Source organism: Cynocephalus volans, chromosome 8, assembly GCF_027409185.1.
Source record: "Cynocephalus volans isolate mCynVol1 chromosome 8, mCynVol1.pri, whole genome shotgun sequence".
NCBI classification, from domain to species: Eukaryota; Metazoa; Chordata; class Mammalia; order Dermoptera; family Cynocephalidae; genus Cynocephalus; species Cynocephalus volans.
The window spans coordinates 7,976,298-7,996,392 of record NC_084467.1 but is presented as its reverse complement, the minus strand read 5'-3'; the positions used below and the strand labels follow the sequence as shown (position 1 = coordinate 7,996,392).

General features: G+C 37.5%; 1 protein-coding gene across 15 annotated transcripts in view; it reads right to left on the bottom strand.

Annotated features, from left to right (window-relative positions):
• The window catches only part of KIF1B (kinesin family member 1B), a 133,954-nt gene that overhangs the window by 48,114 nt on the left and 65,745 nt on the right, over positions 1-20,095 (bottom strand). For 8 of the 15 annotated variants that reach the window (XM_063106855.1, XM_063106857.1, XM_063106863.1 and 5 more), the window contains 5 exons: positions 18,236-18,315; positions 17,613-17,719; positions 16,712-16,795; positions 16,310-16,490; positions 16,104-16,176 (listed from right to left, as the gene is read on the bottom strand). In XM_063106855.1, the coding sequence (XP_062962925.1) occupies positions 16,104-16,176; positions 16,310-16,490; positions 16,712-16,795; positions 17,613-17,719; positions 18,236-18,315 (525 nt within the window). Of the gene's footprint in view, positions 1-5,906; positions 10,962-16,103; positions 16,177-16,309; positions 16,491-16,711; positions 16,796-17,612; positions 17,720-18,235; positions 18,316-18,842; positions 18,906-20,095 lie in introns of those variants that run through there. The other 7 variants (XM_063106852.1, XM_063106851.1, XM_063106854.1 and 4 more) reach the window with 2 other exon arrangements.

Genomic DNA, 20,095 nt, shown 5'->3' with positions numbered 1-20,095 from the left:
TTTAAGAATAAGTTTGAAGAAATTCTCAAGATAGCTGGTCAAATTGGTTAAATAGTCAAACTACCAATGAAAATAAATACTTAGACTCTGACAGTTAAGGTATGAAGACGACCTTCCCTATGGGCTCTGGCTGTGCTTTCATGACAGTAAAACTGACATAAAATGATTTCCCATAACTCTGTGGACCTAAAAACTTTAACTGCATTTTGATCAGCAATTGGTAGTCCAAATACCAATACCATTTCTTGAATTGGCCCCTTTCCCCAAACCAGGCTGCATATGAGCTTCCAACAAGAACATTTTACACGTCACGAGAAAAACTGCAAGTATTGGATTTTCTTACAATTGGATAAGAGTCAGATGCTATTGTTTTGTTTATTTCATGAAAACTAGGATAATTATGGAAAGTGCACTAAAAAATATATTTTTCAATAGCCATTATGTTTATAAAAAGTCCTAACTCAAAATATGCCCCATATTTATAAAGGCACAGTCCTGGCTGTTCCCTCTCCTAGAATGTTCTCTCCTACCCACTCGCCCTTGTTTTTAAGCTTATTTTGTGCCAGAAACTGTTCTTAATGTTTGATATGGACTATCCCAATCTTTTTAATAACCTTACGAAGATAGTACTATTGATAGCCTCATGTAAAAGAGGAAGAAAAAAGCTTAAAGAAATTGAGTAACTTTCTAGAGATCACAGAATTAAGAAAGTGGTAGAAATAGGATTCAAACCAAGGCAATTCAGAGCATACTTTTTATTTTTTATTTGGGCAGCTGGCCAGTATGGAGATCCAAACTCATGACCTTAGTGTTACAACACTGCACTCTTACCAACTGAGCTAACTGGCCAACCTACAGAGCATGTTTTTTAAATCATTATCCATCCATTCACTCATTCAACAAATACCTTTTGTGTTCCTACTATGTGCAGGATGCTAGGAATACAGTGGTCAATATGACAAAGGTCCCATTGGCAGGGGAGGGAGAGATGATAAACAGTAAACAAAGTATACATTATGATTTCGGTAAAGAGAAGTACTATTAAGAAAGATAAAGAAAGGCAGGTATTAGGGGCTAATAGGAAGAAGAGCAGAATGGGAGGAAGACTTTTAGATTAGGTGGTCTGGGAAGGTCTAAGCAAGCACGCCTGAGGTCTTGGGGGAGGGGGGTTATTCCAATCAAGGTAACAGTAACAGCAAGTGCAAAGGTCCTGATATGTAAAGGAGCCCAGTGTGTTTTTGGGGGTTTTTTTTTGTCATTTTTTGTGACCGGCCGCACCGTGCTCAGCCAGTGAGTGCACCGGTCATCCTTATATAGGATCCGAACTGGCGGCGGGAGCACTGCTGCGCTCCCAGCGCTGCACTCTCCCGAGTGCGCCACAGGGTCGGCCCAGGAGCCCAGTGTGTTTAAGGAAAGCAGGAAAACCTATGTGTGTGGAGTGGCAGAGCAAGGAGAAGGGTAGGAAATACAGTTGAGAGATAGTCAGGAGTGAGTTATAGGTCAAGGTAAGGACTGTGGATTTTATTCTAAGGGAAGCCATTAGGTGGTTTAGAGCTGGGAAGTAAAACAGTCTAGTGATTTTAAAAGCACCACTCTCTCTGGGGCTTGGGAGAAACTGGAAGCAAGGAGAGTAGTTATAAGGCTGTCATATAGCAGTATCTGAGGGAGATGGTGGTGGCCTGGTCCAGGGTGTGAGTAGTAAAGCTGGTGAAAAGATATGGAGTTGAGATGTGTTTTACAGACAGAGGAAATGGGACCTACTGATGATCTGATCACGAGGTGTGAGAAAAAAAAGGAGAAACTGAGGACAACTTGGATTTTTGGCTTGACCTGAGCTAGTTGCTCTGGTTTAATTTAAATGTAATGTGCATGCTCGCTATCTGGGCATCAGGTCACAGTTGTATGTCTGCATCTAGAACCCAGGGAAGAGGCCCAGGCTGGAGAGAGTACATCTGACAGTCAGTAGAGAGGCAAGGCAGGGCAGTGGTTTGTAGACAGACTGACTCCAGGAGATTGAACCTGGCTCTCTCACTTAGTAGCTGTGGTATGTCTAGGAAAGTATGTAAAATGGGAATAACAATACCTCCCTCACAGAAGAGGGGTTTTGTGAGGATTCAATGAGTTAACACACGTAAAAGGCTTATGTGCATTAATGCATGTAATACATGCTTAATACATGAGTTATCATTTTCATCATCAGTGTAAAAATGGAAGATAAAGCCACAGAAATACATGAGATAATTAGGGGGAATAGATAAAGATATATAAATAGCCAAGGTCTGTGGCCAGAGAGTAAAAGAGTACCATGAAAGAGTAGTTAGTGAGGTTGGAGGAAAATAAGAAGCTCAAAGAAGAAAGTGTCCCAAGAATTAAAGTGTAGGCAACAGTGTCAAATGCTAGAGAGATTTAGTAAGATGAGGACTGAGAAAACACCACTGGATACGTCACCATGGAGATCATTAGTGATCCTGATAAGAGTGGCTTCAGTGGTGTGAGGTAAGAGAAGGAGTCTCACTAGATGAGTTCAAGCAAGAATGGGGATAGGGAAAAATAAAAAGAAAGAATAGGAGGTGGACAAGTGAGAAATAAAAAGTACAGAAAACTCTCTCAAGGAGTATTTTTATAAAAAGGAACAGAGAAATGGAGTGGCAGCTCATAGGGGACATGGGACTATTTTGAAACTGGTAAAATGACATGCTTGTGTGCTGGCAGGAATAATCCAGGAGAATGTGATGTTGTAAAAGAGAAAGACACAAATGTACAATAAGTCCTTGAGAAGGTATGGAATGCAGGGAACAAGGGTTAGGCTCAGAAAAGAGCAAGAACAGTTCATCCACTAACAGGAGGAAAGGACAAGAATGGGTATGTATGCATTATGGATGCATGCAGAATTAGAAGTAGGAAGAAAAGGACGTATTCTTCTAATTGCTTCTTTTTTCTTCAGTGAACAAAGACCATAAGCTGAGAGCAAGGAGAGGACACCTTTCATTCCCAGAAGCACCTGCTATAACCTTTCAGAGTGCCCTGTATTTTTCCCTCATGGCATTTGCCACGGATGTACTGAATAACTGTTGGTGTGGTTACGTGTCTAAAGGCTAACTCCACAACTCTGTGAACTCCACCAAGCCAGGGACCATATGTTTGTCCTTTGCCAATGAATCCCTGGCATCTGGCACATATCTGTCTTCTAGATCAGATACACCATCATGTATTGACTTTCTAGATCAACAGTTCTCAAAAGTGACTATCTTCTAGATCAGGGGTTGGCAAACTAAGGCCTACAGGCTAGATCCAGCCCACCGCCTGTTTTCGTAGTATAGTTTTATTGGAACATAGCCACCCCTACTACTTGCGTATTGTCTACAGCAGCTTCCCTGCTACAACAGTGGAGTTGGGTAGATGCCTAAAATATCTACTAACTGGCCTTCTACAGAAAACGCTTGTCAACCCCCATTCTAGATTAATGGTTCTCAAAGGTAGTTGCTGTACTAGCAGCACCAGTATCACCTGGGAACTTATCAGAGATGCAGATTATCAGGTCTCACTCGAGACCTAGAGAATCAGAAACTCTGGCCCAGAATCAGAAACTCTGCTGGTGGACCCAGCAGTCTGTGTCCTCACAAAACCCCCAGGGGATTCTGATGCACCTTAAGTCTGAGCCACTCTTCTGAGTAGTGTATACAGATGACTGGTGTAATGAACAAGACAGATAAGGTACTTATTCTAGGTGAGTTTACGTTCTCATGGAAGAACAAGTACAAAGATAATTACAGGTTATCATTATTAAAACAATGAGAGTTGACCTGGGGTTGGCTGAGGCAGGAAGAGTGGCACATGAGCTCAGATCTGGAAGAGGAGTTGAGCATGATGGGAAAGGACTCCAGTACTGAGGAAGTCCGAGAGCCCTGAGATGGGAACAAACCTGGCACATTCAAGGAACAAAAGGCCAGAGTGTTCATAGCAAGAGTTTTAAGATATAAAATCAGAGAGGTAGGCAAGCACCTGAAACATGTAAAACCTTATAGGCTATGGCAAGGTTCAGATTTTTAAGTGCAACGGGGAGCTCCTGAGGCCACTGATATGACCTGTTTGTAAAATATGGTGCTGGTTGCTATATGGACAATGGATTATAGGGGTCAAGAATAGAAGCAAAGGGACAAGTTATGCTGCTGCAGTAGTCTGGGTGAGAGATGATGATGGCACAACTAAGGCATCTCTGAGGAAGTGAGATTTAAGGTAAAATTAATGTCACCATTCTGAGTTTTCTGGTTAGGCTGTTTTTGACATTGAGGCTTGGCTCTTAATGACAAATTATAATAAGCAAGCAATAGCTGTAAGGGAGATATCCATACCCAAAATGACATCTCAGTTCTTGGCAACAATTAAATCTGCTCCTCACCATCAGCAGTGCTGTGACCACAGTCTCAAATCTTTCCCTCCAGGGCTTCCACAACACTTTTCTTAGACCTGAAAAGCTCCCATTTTCTCCCAATCTCTAAGTTCCTTCTTGGTCTTGTTTACTTTATTTTCCAACCATGATCCAAGCAAGAGGGTTGTATATACCAATTTGTTGATTCTACCTCTGAATAATTTATCAAAGTCACTCCCTCTCTCCTTTCTCCCTACCTTAGTTTGGAAAAGCATTGTTTTTCATTTGTTTCATATAGTAACTTCCCAACTGATGCACTTGGCTCTGAATTTGCCTTCTTACAACTCAACTTCTATACTTTGGCCATGGTGAACTTTCCAAAAGGCGAATCTAATAATACAATCTTCCCCGTTTGAATTAATTTGGTAACTTCTTATCAAACTCAAGATAAAATCCCAACTCCTTAGCATGCTACAATCTGATCCTTGTCCCCCCAGTCCCCTTCATCTCTTATCACTCTCCCACACACATCTGATGTTCTGACTATCCTAAGTTACAGTTCCCAGGTCCTAAGCAGTCCCTGCTTCCTCCCTCCTCCTGCTATTCTTCACTTGGATAAATTTCCAGTTGTACTTTGAGACTCTGCTGTTGGCTCAGGGCTTCCTTCTTCAAAAACCTTCTCCCACTCCATCTTTGGATGTGACTCTCACCTTGTGCATACAACTATCACTATATATACAACACTGTATTAGAATCATCTGTGTCACTCCATAAATGGTAGGGTTTTGGCAATGTTCCAACCAGTTTCTCCAATAGCAGAGAAATACAAAGTACCTGAAGGCAAAGGGTATGATGCCTGAAGCAGACTAATTCAAGCATAACATTCCTCTAAAGTTTCAAGTTTCATACTAAAAACTCATGTAGATTTTGTATTCGCCTCCATAATGCATGATCATTATTTTTCAACATAAAAAATAATGTCAGGTCCAAATTTTCAGTTAAGACGAATGGCCCACTACAGAAAAATATTCTGTTTTGTCCTGTTTTCTATCTAGTGTACCACCAATACTCTGCGTGGAAAAAAGCAGAGATTAAAGGAGAACGGAAAAGCTCTACAATGTTACTCAAAGCTTTTAAGAAATTTTGTTTCTATCCATATGAAGGAAGTATACTATTTCATTTAAAAGAACTTCAAATCAAGACTATTTAAGGAAAAAAACCTGAAAGCACAGTTTAAGATAAAGAAATCAGAAAGTGATATCCCCTTAGTCATATTATAAGAGAAAACATCTTAATAAAGTGAAATGCAGCATAAAGCAGGGCTTAAAGATCCCATTTAAGATAGAATTTTGTTAAATAGATAAGGGCAGCAGAAGCAAAAGCTTTAAACTAATCAAGTTCATGGAGAAATATAAAAAAAGACTTGATTTGCAGCCATCTTTGGATGAAAAAGCAATAAATAAAAGTCAACACAAGGTTTCATTAGCATTACCTTGTTTCACTTTTCCCTCCTCCCACACAGAGAGAAATCACACTCTTAAAAGATGACTTCAACTTTTATTGAATGAGGACTTTATTTTTTAACAATACAAACTAACTCTCCCTTTCTGAAAAGGCAGATCTTACACTCAGACAATCGTCAAGCATTTTTTTGTTTAAGAAATTGAGGGTAAAATCCACAGTTTGTTAACAAGAAGATTCACAACTTCTTTTTACAGTAGTAATGGAAGGAAAACCAATACATTTCACAACCTAAAGTGGTTCAAAATAAGTATATCTAGAGCAGATTTTAAAATCTGGGAAAGATGACATCAACTAGACAATTATGAAAATTGCTCATAACAATTTTGGCTCTAACAATATAGAACAAATGCTTGGTTTGCACTGTACCTGAGAAGGCTTCTTCATTAAGGTACCCCAGGACACAGGCAGCTTCCCCTCCTCCCAGTCTTTTGTACAAAATCATTAAGGCAAGTCTACAAAGGACCAGTAAGGCACCAGGGTACAGCAGCTGACTGTAGGAAGTCTATGTAACTTCCTGTAGTCTGATAACCTTTAATGTAGACATCAGTATGACAAACTTAGTGTTTTGTTTCCTTTTGTTTCAGTATCAACCTGCACCTGAAGCACAAAAAGTCACTTCAAGTCACTTCAGTGTAATAATTCCCATTCATTGCATTACCAGTGAAAGGAGAAACAATTCGCTGTGCTAGAAACAATTAGAAGCAAGAATGAGGGCTGGCCCTTGGCACACCTAGGAGACCGTGGTGCTGATAACACTGAGGCTGCGGGTTCGGATCCCTATGTAGGGACGGCCGGTTAGCTCACTTGGTAGAGCGTGGTGCTGACAACACCAAGTCAAGGGTTAAGACCCCCTTACTGGTCATCCCTTTAAAAAAAATAAAAAATAAAAGAAGCAAGAACAAAGGAAAAGCCCTTTGGTTTGGACTTATCAGATCAACAAAATGTCTTTAACTCTCCAAGGAACATCATTTCAGTTTGTGAAAGCATGCCAATTAATTAGGACTCCTCTATATTCCCATTAATGTCAGGTCATTATATAATTTTGATAGCATAAATACTTTTTCCCCCATTGTGCTATAATAATAGCTAGTAATATTTCAATAATATCATAATGGCTTAATGATGACCACTTCTCTTTGGTCTTGTAGTACTAAATTTTAGGGAAAGAAAGCATTAAATTAAGAAAGAAAAAAAAAAGTAATACGGGCTACACCAAGACCTCACAAAAACATGGTACTAGTCACCTATTTGGTAAGAGATTCAATGAAGCAATTATTCACACAAAGGTATTTTCTAAGATAAGAATCTGCTCTGAATTGCATGAAGGGACTTATATAGCAGTCAATCAAGCCTTGGTTCATTTCCTCCTGGTCATCTATAAAATTAAGGGCTCCTTTAGCTATCTAAACATTCTGGCAATATGAGGGCACCTGGATCAGCAGATAAAACACAAACACGAACCTAATTCTTTGGAATATCACTGTGGGCATATTCCTTATCACAACCCACTTTTGTAAATGAAAATATTATATAACTCTTCATTCTACAGTGTCATCTGATCACCTGTGGAGAGTAACTCACTCCCATTGTTTAGTGGGAAAGGGAGGCAACTGTCCGTAATAAGAATAAAAGGCCACCATAAAAATAAAAATATATGGGCCTAGCCTATGTTATCTCAAGTTAAGGAAATGAAGGCCCACTTTTGCTAAAGAATCGAAAGCTAAGTCATTATTATTTTCAATCTTAGATAATAATATTTTTTGGCAAGAAAGGAATAGTTAGCATATTTAAGTCTAAAAAGGAATAAAGGACAAGTGGGATTTACACAGGATGCATTGAAGTGACTGATTTGAAGTAGCCTACCAAGTACATTCAAACCAAATGGCACAGGAGATTGTCATCTCAATTAAGTCAACCCATTACAAATATCATTCGCTCATGTCTAATTTGCCCTAAAACCTCAGTTGAAGTCTAGAACTGTTCCAGCTATGAAAGCAAAAATACTCCCCAAAGCTTCTCTTTTTAAAGGGGGGGGAAAAAAGTTAATTGAAAGCAACTTTCTGTGGATTAAGAAAGCATTTTCTTAGAAGCAAAGAAAAAATACTATGATTAAAAACAATGTGTTCTAATAAAGCATAGTGCCCACACACAAAGAAAAAAAACAACCACATAATCACAATCTTTAAGGCTTCCTAAAATGCCAATTGATATCTCAGCTACAGTTTTTCACACCATTTGGAAGACAAGTGTTTGATAGATGATTTAGTGTGACTTAGGAATCTTCGACATTGTGAAGTCAGGCAATCTCTGACATCTCTGGCTCTTCACACTGCCTCTGAGAAAAGTTTCTGACAAGTTCAAGAGATGAAGAAGGATGTAGAAAACTATTCTTTTCTTCCCATTAAAATCCATCTTTTTTAGTGGATTCTCCAGTGAGGCAAACTGAGAACACAACAGTAAAATGAGGTATTGATACAATAAATGTTCATCAGGACTTCCCTTTCCTTGGTTGAGTATCTGTGAGCATTACTACCTACTACTGCTCACCAAAGAAGAGTTTATTGTGTATCATCTCCTTTATTCCAAACCCAAAGTTAACTTTTATTTCATTATTTCATCAACTGCTGGAAAAATGCAGCACAGAGCCCTATGCTGTAACCTTCTCCTCATGCCCCACCTTTTCCCTCTCTCACCAAATAACCTCTTTACAAACTTATATATACTGTTCCAAACACTTATAAAAGTTTTTGTTGGTATTTCTGTTGGCATGATTTTGGTGAATAGTTGATTTTTGTGTGTGTGCATGTGTGTGTGTGTGTCAAATGATACTTTAAACTTCAAAATGCAAACCACAAACAGAAACCCAGACATAGTGCCAATTTAAAGATTTCAGTATTATGACAAACTTCATACATATTCTGACACATTCAAAAGAAAAAAAAACTATTGAAACAATTCTATGTAAAATATAGAAGATGATGTGAAAGTTCTGTGGAAGATGCAAAGCTGTGTACTACAAAATATGTCCGAGGACATTTAGTTTTGGCTTATGAAAATTCCAATTATATTTAAAGGAACAGACATGAATTGAGAAATCCAAAGCTGTGTCCACACAGTCGCATGTTATTATTTTTAAACCAATTTCTAACATTTATGTAGAGTAACAGACATTTAATTTTACATATCAAATTCCCCTTTTGAATGTCTGCATGAACTAAGAGGCAGGTCTTTCTGGATATTAGATCAATTTATAGGCACTATAAAAACATAAACTTACACCAAAACAAGTCTGTGTAAGTAAGTACATTAATTATCTATGCACCAAGAAAGGAGAAAAGTCTCAAAAAAATAAAGGAGGTCTCAATGTTTTATCCAAAATTCCAGAAACTGCCCATTTATAATATACAAGCAAAAGGGAGGTGTTGAAATGTTTATCAGTGTTTTATGCTTTAACAATATAAAACCAGTTAATATTTGCAATGTAAATAGTAGGAACTCAAGGCCAAGGGTAGAACCAACTCAAATTATGAGCTAATACTGCCTGTTTCCTCCATCACAATTTCAAGTTTGTCCAGTAATTAGTTTATACTGTGGTTTCTCGGCCAGCTTTGAGATTGGGTGCTGAGAACTGTCTCCTCATCCGTGGAGGTGTCACAAACTGGCTACAGTGGTTGGATTTGTCAGTCTGCTTCTGATAGGAAATGGCTGCACTGCCCTCTAACTGACCTCCAGTGTTATAATTACAGTAAGACTGCCGGTGCTGATGAATATGACGCTTCGCCTGGAAAGTCTGCAGGTCAGCAGTGGGGCGACCACTGTGGGAGTTTAACAATTCTGAAGAGGCAGATGTCTGGGAGCACATACTTTTCGGTTGGCTATTATTGAGAGAATTGCTTCTCCAACGTAACTGAGGTGGCTGTGGTTGATTATTAATATGCTGCTTGCTAACTTGGATGTGGTCTTGACTTCGCATGCCCAGGGAGCCCCACGATAACTGGGGATCCTTAGAAGCTGCTCTACTCCCTTTTCCTTGGCTTTCCTCTTTATTTCCTTTCCTTCCGTCTTCGTCTTTTGGAATTCTAAGCTCTATAACCTCATCTTCTGTTATAATGATATGTGTCCCAGGACTCCAAGAGTTTCTGTGTTTAGGGTTGCTCTTAAAGGGGAAGCGGGGCTTCCGGTTCTCAGGAGGGATGAACCTATGAGGAACATTCTGCCGACGAAGCTGCTTCGTTATCTCCTGCTGTTGCAAGTTCTTAAACCGAATTTGTTCTTGCCTCATCCAACGTAGACGTCCACGTCTAAAAGCTGGATCCCCGTTCATCAGCTGGGAAACACGTTCTTCTTTCCCAAGTTCTACATTGTCTCCTTTACTTACGACATTCTCAGAGGTGCTACTAACACCAGCACCAACAGGTTCCTTTGCTTTATGGTCTCCCTGGCTTTTCTGTTCCTGAGATCCAATCAGTGGCAAGACTTTCTCCATTTTGAGCATTTTATTTCTTAAGACTTTTATCTCCTCATCTTTCATGTTATTTTGCTTTTTGACTTCCTGCAAAATATCTTCCAGCTTGTCTATATGAACCTTGAGGTCATCCACATCAGTTCCGCCTTTACCACTGGCCATTACGTCTTCAATTTTCTCATCCCCAACACCGACAGTGTCCCAGACATCCCTGGCCACTGCCCTCCAGGAGTCTCTCTCATTGGGGTCTTTCTTCCCATACATAGCACAAAGTTCTTTCATCTTAACGATGGCCAAAGCTTCAATCTCCTGCCGACTGTGCCTAAAATCGTTGAGAGCAACCTCATAGCAAATCTCTTTAACAGCCTGAATCTTAAGATCTGAGATCGTGACCCACTTGGAATCTTTACTCAGGCGCCTTCTTTGGGGGATTTGATACATTTTAATTGGTTCTCGTTTCTTCCCACTGCTGGGGAGGCCACACTTTTTAACAATGGTTTGCAACTTGCTGGGAGGTAGCTTTTCTCTCAGAGAAGTAATCAGTTTCCAGCTCTCTTCACACGACCTCTTGTCAGAATCGTCCCCGCTATCAGAATCCGCGTCCTTTGGAAAAACAAAATCAAAAAATGGCCCCAAAATAACCAAAATTAAAATGTAAAAAAGGAAAATCAAATTGAAGAAAAAGCAAGCAAAAAAAAAGCCTTAACCAAATTAAAAAACAAAACCAAAAACACTAAAAAAACCCAAAACCAAAAACAAAACCCCTCAATGATGTGAAAGTCTATTAAGACATATGCATATGTAGATTACTATTAATATAAAGATTCGTTTATTTAGCATCCCTAATCCAAATTTCCACTTTCTGGCTTAAGTGATGAAATCTGCAACCAAATTTCTTAGGAGGGAGTTAGTCTCTCACTCTAAGGTCATATGAAATTAACAAAATGGTATGACATAACATCTCCATAATCTCAAAAAAATGAAGTAAAACCTATGCCCCACACATGCTAACAACCCATGCAGACACTTCCCCATATTTGCCTTGGTTATTGCTGTTGCTTCTTCCAGAATCTCTTTCCCCCATGAGTGAGTACAGATGCCATACAAAGATGTGACGAGCAGGCAGATTAACAAAGGTTAGTAAGACTGTAGGACGCCAGTTTTGTTTAGCTTTACTAAAAAGAGCAGCCCTAGAAAAAAGTTAGAGGATGAGAAAGTAGAAAAAGAAGCAGTCAAATAGGGATGATGTTAAAAGTGATAAGAATCCCTACTGGCTGACCATGTGAGGTTCTTACCAACTAATTTTTTTTTTTCTGTAAGACGGGAGGGTTTTGAAACTAGTCTCTCCATGTGAGCAGATATTGAATTTACCATTTTCTTTTGCTATTTTAACTTAATCCATTTCAGTTGTGCAATTAAACTGTGTTATCCGGAGAAAAAGGAACCATTTTTTAAAAAGGATTCTTATAATGGGTCTGCTTTATTTTTGGTTTTTGCACACTTAAACTGATAAATACCTCACCTCCAAAATGTGAGAAATAAATTACCAGAACAAAAATTAAGCTAGGCAAATATAATTTAAAATTGCCCAAGTAATATATATATATATTTTTTGTCTTTTTCGTGACCGGTACTCAGCCAGTGAGTGCACCGGCCATTCCTATATAGGATCCAAACCCGTGGCCGGAGCATCGCTGCGCTCCCAGCGCCGCACTCTCCAGAGTGCGCCACGGGATCGACGCCCAAGTAATATTTTAATAAATGCAACTTAGAGATGCTTTCTATCTAGAAAACCCATGGCATTTCTAGCTATTTGAGGAATATCAGTTTCAGTGACATTAACACAATAAACATATAAAACACAAAGATTATTTTCTGCTTATGTAAAGTGAATTCACTTTAAAATGTATCTCAATGCTGTCTTTGCAGTATCACCTCTTTTTTCAAAATACCTTACTTAGACCTAAAACGGCAACCCAACTTCACAAAAATGTAGTTTAAAGAGCTATTTGAATAATAACCAATTATTCTTAACTAACAGAAGCAAATCTTGATAATGTGGATCTATATGAAAGCAATAGTGAATTTAGAATTCCATATAATGGATAGGATTAGGAAGAATTTCCTATTCAGAAAATAAGAGCTACTGGGAAAAGAAAATACTAATGAGTAGCTCAAGATAGTCTAGTAAATGAGAATACTGTTACATAATAGTCTCTTTTACCTGGCTGTGATTACCTAAAATAGCTCTAGTAGAGTTTTGTTTTTTGTTTTTTTAAAAAAAGAACTGAAACTGATAACTAGTATCTTGCTTTCTATACCAAATATTTATATGTAGAGTCACTTTCTAGGGAACGAAAAAATAACCTTTAACAATTATGACAATAATTTGGCTTCTGAATTTAAAGATGTTGCTATTGATTTGTGTTATTTCTATTGGCCTATAAATGGGTACTAAACCCATTCATAACCCCTACCTATTTGAAACTTAGCAACGAAAAACAGATAAAGCTAATTGTACAAACTTTTTTTTCCCCATTTTTAGTTTTAAAAATCAGAATGGCTAATCTTAAGTGATAAAAGATGATATTAATAAACATGAGAGAAAAAAGTATTCCTAACTCCTGAAAAAATATGTATACATATAAACTTGAGTTATACAGAACATAAACTCTCTTTGGTTCTCCCCATAAAATTAACAATTATCACTTTTTTTCTGGCTGTTTTTCCTTTGCTCTTAGAATTGCTTAAGGATGAAATGAATATTATTACCTAATTTAGGAAATGGCAAATATTCTAATCATTGCTTTAGTAACATGCTGGAAAAACAAAAGTTATATTTTTAAACTCTAAAATAAAACATAAATAAATGAGAGTCTACATAAACCCAAAAGAACTTAAATTAAATCAAGTGGCCATAATTTTTTCTTTTAAAAATATTGCCATATTGACTCTGTAGAATATGTCCTCTCTACAGTTCAAACATACCACCCTAACGCATACTGACCATGACACTAAAACTCTGTATGCATGCAAAGTTTATGTGCCAAGATGTAAATCCTATCTCATATAAAAATAAAAGATTTTAAGATATTTAGATTCATTTATTACAGGGTTGGAAAAACTACTCAGGTCTGGCAATTCATATATTACCAAATGATCCTTCTGTTTTCATGAAATACCAAATGCAAAGGGGGCCTCCTGAAGAGCCTCTGCAAGAGGCTTATTCAAATACGAGAGAAGATACCCATAAACCTGTGTGTAAAAAAGCAAGCACGTAAAGGACTAGGTATATAATAGAGCACTAACTATAAGAGAATGCTCGGTAACATAAAAAAATGGAATGTGGAGACGTATTTGGAGAACTATCAAAACAGAAAACTCATGAGTCTGAATTCCATTTTTTAATGCTGTCATTATGCAAAAATGATTACATATAATAAATATTAAATAAATATTTACTGAATAATAATTCTTTTGTATCCTCTCAATGACTATTCACAGGATACATTAGAGATATATCTGTTGATTGACCAACATAGGGTAATAAAAATACATTTTCCATTTAGTATTGTTACTGGTGGATATTCTTTAAGCTGAAGTGTCAAAAATCAGTTCCTCTTGAGACCAAGAAATTTAAGTGCAGTAGACAGCTGTACTTTTGGAAGGAAAGCAACTTCCTTGCTTTAAGGAGCTGCTCTTGGTAACCTAGCTTGCTTTTAGATACACAGAGCAAACGACAAACAGACCCTGATTATCTGCAGCCTATGTTTGCCCCCTGGAAACTAAATAAATCTTAGAGACATTCATTTTCTCTTTATTTAAAGGCCAATGTCTTTACTTTAGGGGACAGAGTGATCACCAACTCTTGGTTATGGAGATAGACAGACATGCCTATTCTTCCATGCCTCATTGCTTCAAGTATGGTCCCAGGACCAACAGCACTGGCATCACCTAGGAGCTTGTTAGAAATGCAGAATCTCAAGTCCCACCTCAGACCTACTGAATCAGCATCTACATTCTAGCAAGACTCCCAGGTGGTTGAGAAGCACTGCTCTAATGGACAGAACAGCAAAGCAAGTCAGAAGACCCAAGTTTAAGCTTCAGACCTGTGACTGATCACGTGTTTAAGAGTGGGCAAGGTAGCGCTTTTTTTTAGCCTTGGTTTCCTCAACTATAAACTGGAAGTAATATTACTCATTTTACTTATGTACACACCTACCAAAGAGGGTTGTTTCGAGGATCAAATAAAATGATGGATGTTAAAACTCTTTGTACATTATAAAGCACTATACAAATACAAGGCACTATTGTTAATAATAAAGAGAGCTTAATTACACCTGTCTTCATTTGATCTCTCACAAACCATCAGAGACATGTTATCAGATTCTACATTATTAAGATAAAAGGCTCTTTATGTGTCACAAGCCTTTCAAGCCCCTAATCACAATGTAGCTAAATCTTTCTGTTTTCATTAAAAACTAAATGCCAAGTGGGCCTCCTAAAGAGACTCTATCTGTAACACTACTATTATCTTGCCCCAAACACTTGGGTTTATTCTTAAAATCCATTCTTTTGGGGGCTTTACTATAATTTCCAAAATAACAAACTAACTGGTTTAACCCATAGCCAAGACTGAGAACCTGAGTTGCCCCAGAAAAGGCTGCTTTTTCTGAGTTCTTGGCTTTTCTGGCCCATTTAGCAATGGCCCCTTCTTCTCCAAAGCACAGAACATGGTTAAAGGCTACATTTACATGCTGTATTTTATGTTAAGGGAAGAAGCCAGTGCCTTACCTTTCTCCCTAATGCCCCCTTATCTTAAAAGAAGACCACGAATCTTAAAAAATGAAAACTTGTTAAACTGTGACTTGACAGTATCCAAAGGTTATTTATACTTTTTCCTTAAATATCAAATGAATGCCAGGAAGCTTCAGATAACCAGGGTTTTGTTAACCAAAACTGGTTGGCTTTAAAAATGAAAATCTCAGTAAGGAGTCAACTTACAAATTTCTATCAAACCTGGGAAATCAATTAGCATCATAAAATGCTACAGCCATTAGCATTATAGCTAGGACCTTAAAGTGACTTTCTAGCTGCTCACCGAAATCCTTTTTCAACCCTGAGAAAGCAGGCCTTACTCTCCTGTCTAAGTTGGATATACAGTCCCTACTTTTCCATCACAACACGTGCCTTATTGAGAGTTCAGACTCCATGCAAGGGAACAGAAAAGGATTAACACATGCAACTGTGCAGCAACACTTTTAGATACAGTTTAACTTAAAAAAAAAAAAAAAAAAAAAAAAAAAACTGCCCAGCACAAGAACAATCCCCAAGTCAGCCCAAGAGCAGAGAATTAGTACTATCAGGTGATCAGAAACAAAACCAAGGCAAACTCCCACCAAATTCAATATTCAGAGTAATTATCATTAAAAGAAACACCACTGATGAAAATTCAAAAACCACTATCAAGAGGCAAAGGCTACCAGAAAAGCTCTCATTATTTCCTCAAAAAGTACTTGATTGTAATAGAAATGGGCAAAAAATAGTACCTCTATGGACAGTTTTTCAGGCTAAGGCTACCAGGAGATTTAAGTTCATTCTCCATTAAGAAAATGAAAGAACAGTGTGTGGTATCACTGAAAACCAGATAAGCAATTTGGGCGAGGGCTCATCTATGGGACAGGGAAAGTATGGGAGCAAGGTGCCCTTTCCCTAATAGTTAGCAGATTCAGGATGGACTCCTACCAGTCTCTGCTGCTCCAAGAGAAGATCTGCTTCTTCTTTCTCCTTTTTGTACAGAATCTCCATTTCCTGCAGCCTAGAAGGGAAAAAACAAAATAAAACAAAAAACCCCCAGATAGAATAAATTGTGAAATCACTGAACTATTTCATGAATGCTACTACATGTTTAAAAGAAGAGTCACGTGGGCCACATAGTATTTGTGCATTACCTTTTCTCCATCTCTTGCTTCATATCAATTCCTTGTTTTTCCAGAAGCTCTCTCTGGGCAAACGTCCAGTCCACAGGCTCAGAGGGGGTCTCAGCAGAAGGAGTCTTTTCCCGCTCAGCCCGTGCTTGTTCCGGGTGGTTAAAACGAAAAACATGGTTTTTACCCATGATGATACGGTTTCCTAACACAAAACAGAAATCAGGTTAAGACATCAATTTTTAAATGTATAGCATCTAGTTTAATAACCCCATTATCTCTGATGGAAGACAGCTTTTAGAGATTTACAAGAACATAAATCCCAATGCTATCACTTCAGCCTTTAAACAAGGAGTCAAAAATTATGAGTTGCACATACAAACCATGTGTACATTGCTCAAGACTTTAAACCCCTCTCAGTCTCACCTGAACGCAGCTGGACAGGCTGGGCCACCCTCTTGCCATTTACATAGGTTTCTGAGCGTTCACAAGGCTCTAGAGTCACAATAACTAGAAGGAACACAAACTTATGTTATCATTGCAAACCACTGGAATCAAATAATGGAAAGCAGTTGACTCTCAGGATTCATGGTAACCAGAAGAGATTCCTGCCACCAATCAAGTGGCTAAAGCATCTATACAGCTGTTCACTTCAGGGTACCAAAACCAGATCCAATATAAGAGGTTAGTTTGGGGCTGTGGCTAAGATAGGAAGATTTAACTGAATTTGAAAACCTCAGAAGAAGAAGACAGGAAATGCTAGTTTTAGTGATATCTGACAGTTCAATCAAGAAAACTGAAAATCATCAGAAATCTTATGTATGAGATAGGTAATAACTAGAAACTAAAGAGTAAAAGCTAATATTTTCACTAAGGAAGGAGTGAATTATATAGCATAAAAATACCATTAGAGTATTGTTTTGTTAATAACCTGGGCAAAATTAAAATTGACTCTTTCTTTCCTTTTAGATAAAAAATAAATTCTACTGAGTTAAGACCTGAGGTCCTTCAAATCTCCTATTACCCAGGATATTTGTTCTTTTCTTACTTTTCCATTAAATAATTAAAATTCAAGACCAAGCCTAATTGCCTATGTCCTGCTCACTTCTTGGCAGTAACAAAAGGGCTCCTTTTGTCCATCCAGGCTATTTTCATGTAAAGTAGCTATGTCCATCCCTGCATTTATAAACAGCCCAGGTTTTTCCATTTTTCAATATTAGATTCTACAAGAAAATACCACTGGCTGAGACAGAATACCAAGTCTTAGGGATTTCTCATAACATAGAATGAAAAAGTTATTGGAGAAGCTCAAACCATAAGCTCTCACCTTCACCACTGCTGTTTCTCTCACTCCGGAAGATACAATGCTCTTCTTTAATGTGAGCCCCACTCAGCACTATGTCCTGGCGCCGCTCAGCATCTGCTTGGCCAACCCTGAACACAAGAGAAAGTGTTTCCCAGGGAAATTTAGACACAAAAAGCGCTACAAACAATGAACCTCTTTCTCTCAAAGAATATCCTTTTGGTACATATAAAAAAGGTATCGCCTTTTTGTATCAGAAGCTTTCAACTGCAAATTCTATTCTCATATATGATCAACCTCCCTACATCAGAATAAGAAACCAAGGAACAACAATATACCAATGTAACTCATACAGCATTATAAAAAGACATGAGTGAACTAAATAAACTCCCTAATGAATTTATATAAGTTGTTAAAATGAAAATTTTTATTCAGGGTCTTTTAGAGAAAAACTACAGGTTAACTGGTTCTGCTGCTAAAACACTTATATAATTTGGAAAGAGTAGAGAGGACAGTTTGTAACTATTTCAGACAGGAAAAACATCAAATCATTACAATAAATTTTTCAACAAACAACTTCCTTTTGGTTATTCAATCATCTAAGAGAAAAGAAAACACGAAGTTACCAAAACAAGAAACAAATATACCTTGTAATTCCATCTTTGATGTAATAAAGCAGGCATTCGGACATTAGTGGGTCTTCATTGAGGTTAACAAGATGTGGGGTCTGAAAAAGAGCACAGATTATCAGTTTGGAGCAAGGCACCAGGAAAGGGGGACCTACAGGAGGCCAAACTTCTCCAATTCCCCACAGTGCCTGAAGAGAGACTTCTTTTTTCCCAGTTGCAATACCATAATAAACAGAAAACACTCTCTTCAGGTCTTCCCAAACTGTACCAATGCATTCTATTTAAATAAACCATTAGTTCTGGCATAAAGAACAAGACCCAATTATTGGTTAAAGGTTAAAACACAAAGGAAAAATTAGGACAGGTTGATTCTCTGGATGGGTTAATTGCAATGTTTGTAAATGCTTTGACAAAAGTCTCAAGAAAGATTTAATTTTACTAAAAAGCCCCCAAACCCCCTGCCATTTCCTTCTGTAATTTTCATCAGTTTTTCCATGGTCCCAGTTATTGTCTTTATTAGTCTTTCCTTAAAGAAAAAATTAAATTTATGTACATTCAACAATATAAATGTCTTCTAAAAGACTTCATCTAACTCTAATGTTTCTAAAATTTTTTAAAAACCAACCTTCTTTGGTGAAAATACCCCACTGGGATCCAAAAATAAGTCACATGGTCTTGGGGCCAAAATCTACTCAAGATAGTGCCAGCAAATGTGGAAAAATGAAAGAAGAGTCAGATGAAGGGATTAAGAAAATGGACTGCAAAAGATGATTAAAAAGAAATTAGAAAAACTTCAACATTTTCTCAACTAGCATCTATCTTTGAAGTTTAAGAACTGTGCTGGTTTGAGAAAATCAAAGCCCTCTGTGGGCAGCGTTCTTTAAAGCCAGCCCATCTGGCCTAAGAAAAAACAAATCTCAGAAACAGGTTCTAAAACTGAGTTTGGATGTGGTCAGTGGTATATTCCTTCCTTTCCTGAGGAAGTCTAGAAAGTCAAAGCAAGATAGGTAAAATTAAAGAAAAGGCTTTGAGATCTCAGTTTGGAATGCTGCACTGTTTATATCACACTTGTTCAGGTTATTTATGATTCATGTTAAATGCCATAATATTTTCACATGTTGTTACAAATATTTTCCCCACAGTTTTTAACAATGAAAGATTTTATGAAATACCCTTAGATATATGCAAAGGCACAATTTAAATTCTATCAAAACTATGACTGCTAAAATCTCTATAATCATAGGTAACATATCTGAATGAATATGTATCTTACTAAAGGAAAAACTATTAAACTGTGAAAACCACTGACCTTTCACAATATAAACATAAAATATTCATTGTTCTAATTCTACCATATGTATCTAAAACATCTTTATATCAATCTTTTTTGTTCAAAATAACACATTAGAATTTGTAAAAAAAAGTTATGTGACCATGACAGAAAAACCTAACCAAAAGAATCCTAGCAAAAACCACAGGAATATTTCATATTACATAAAACAAAAGTACCAATTAAAAACTCCCCACCCCTTCTATCCTAACCTAGAGGGACTATAATCAGAACCCATGCATGAAGATGTTTAAGTCTCCAATAGCCAACTTGAGGTCATTTGAAATGAAGGGTCATTTATTAGTAGTATGAAATATATGCTTTGTACATTAATAATTGGTCTACTATTGTCATATAAATAAGCACACAAAATAACGATTTAAAAATAGTTTTCCAGTATCCAATACTAACTAAGTAGCAACTTAGTTAGAAAAACCTTCCTATTCTAATTAGCTAAAAAGCCTTACTATTCTAATTAACTACTTTATGTAACTAGGAAGGTAACTACTGGGGTCATTATTAAAAAAACAAGCAAAAGGGAGCAGAGG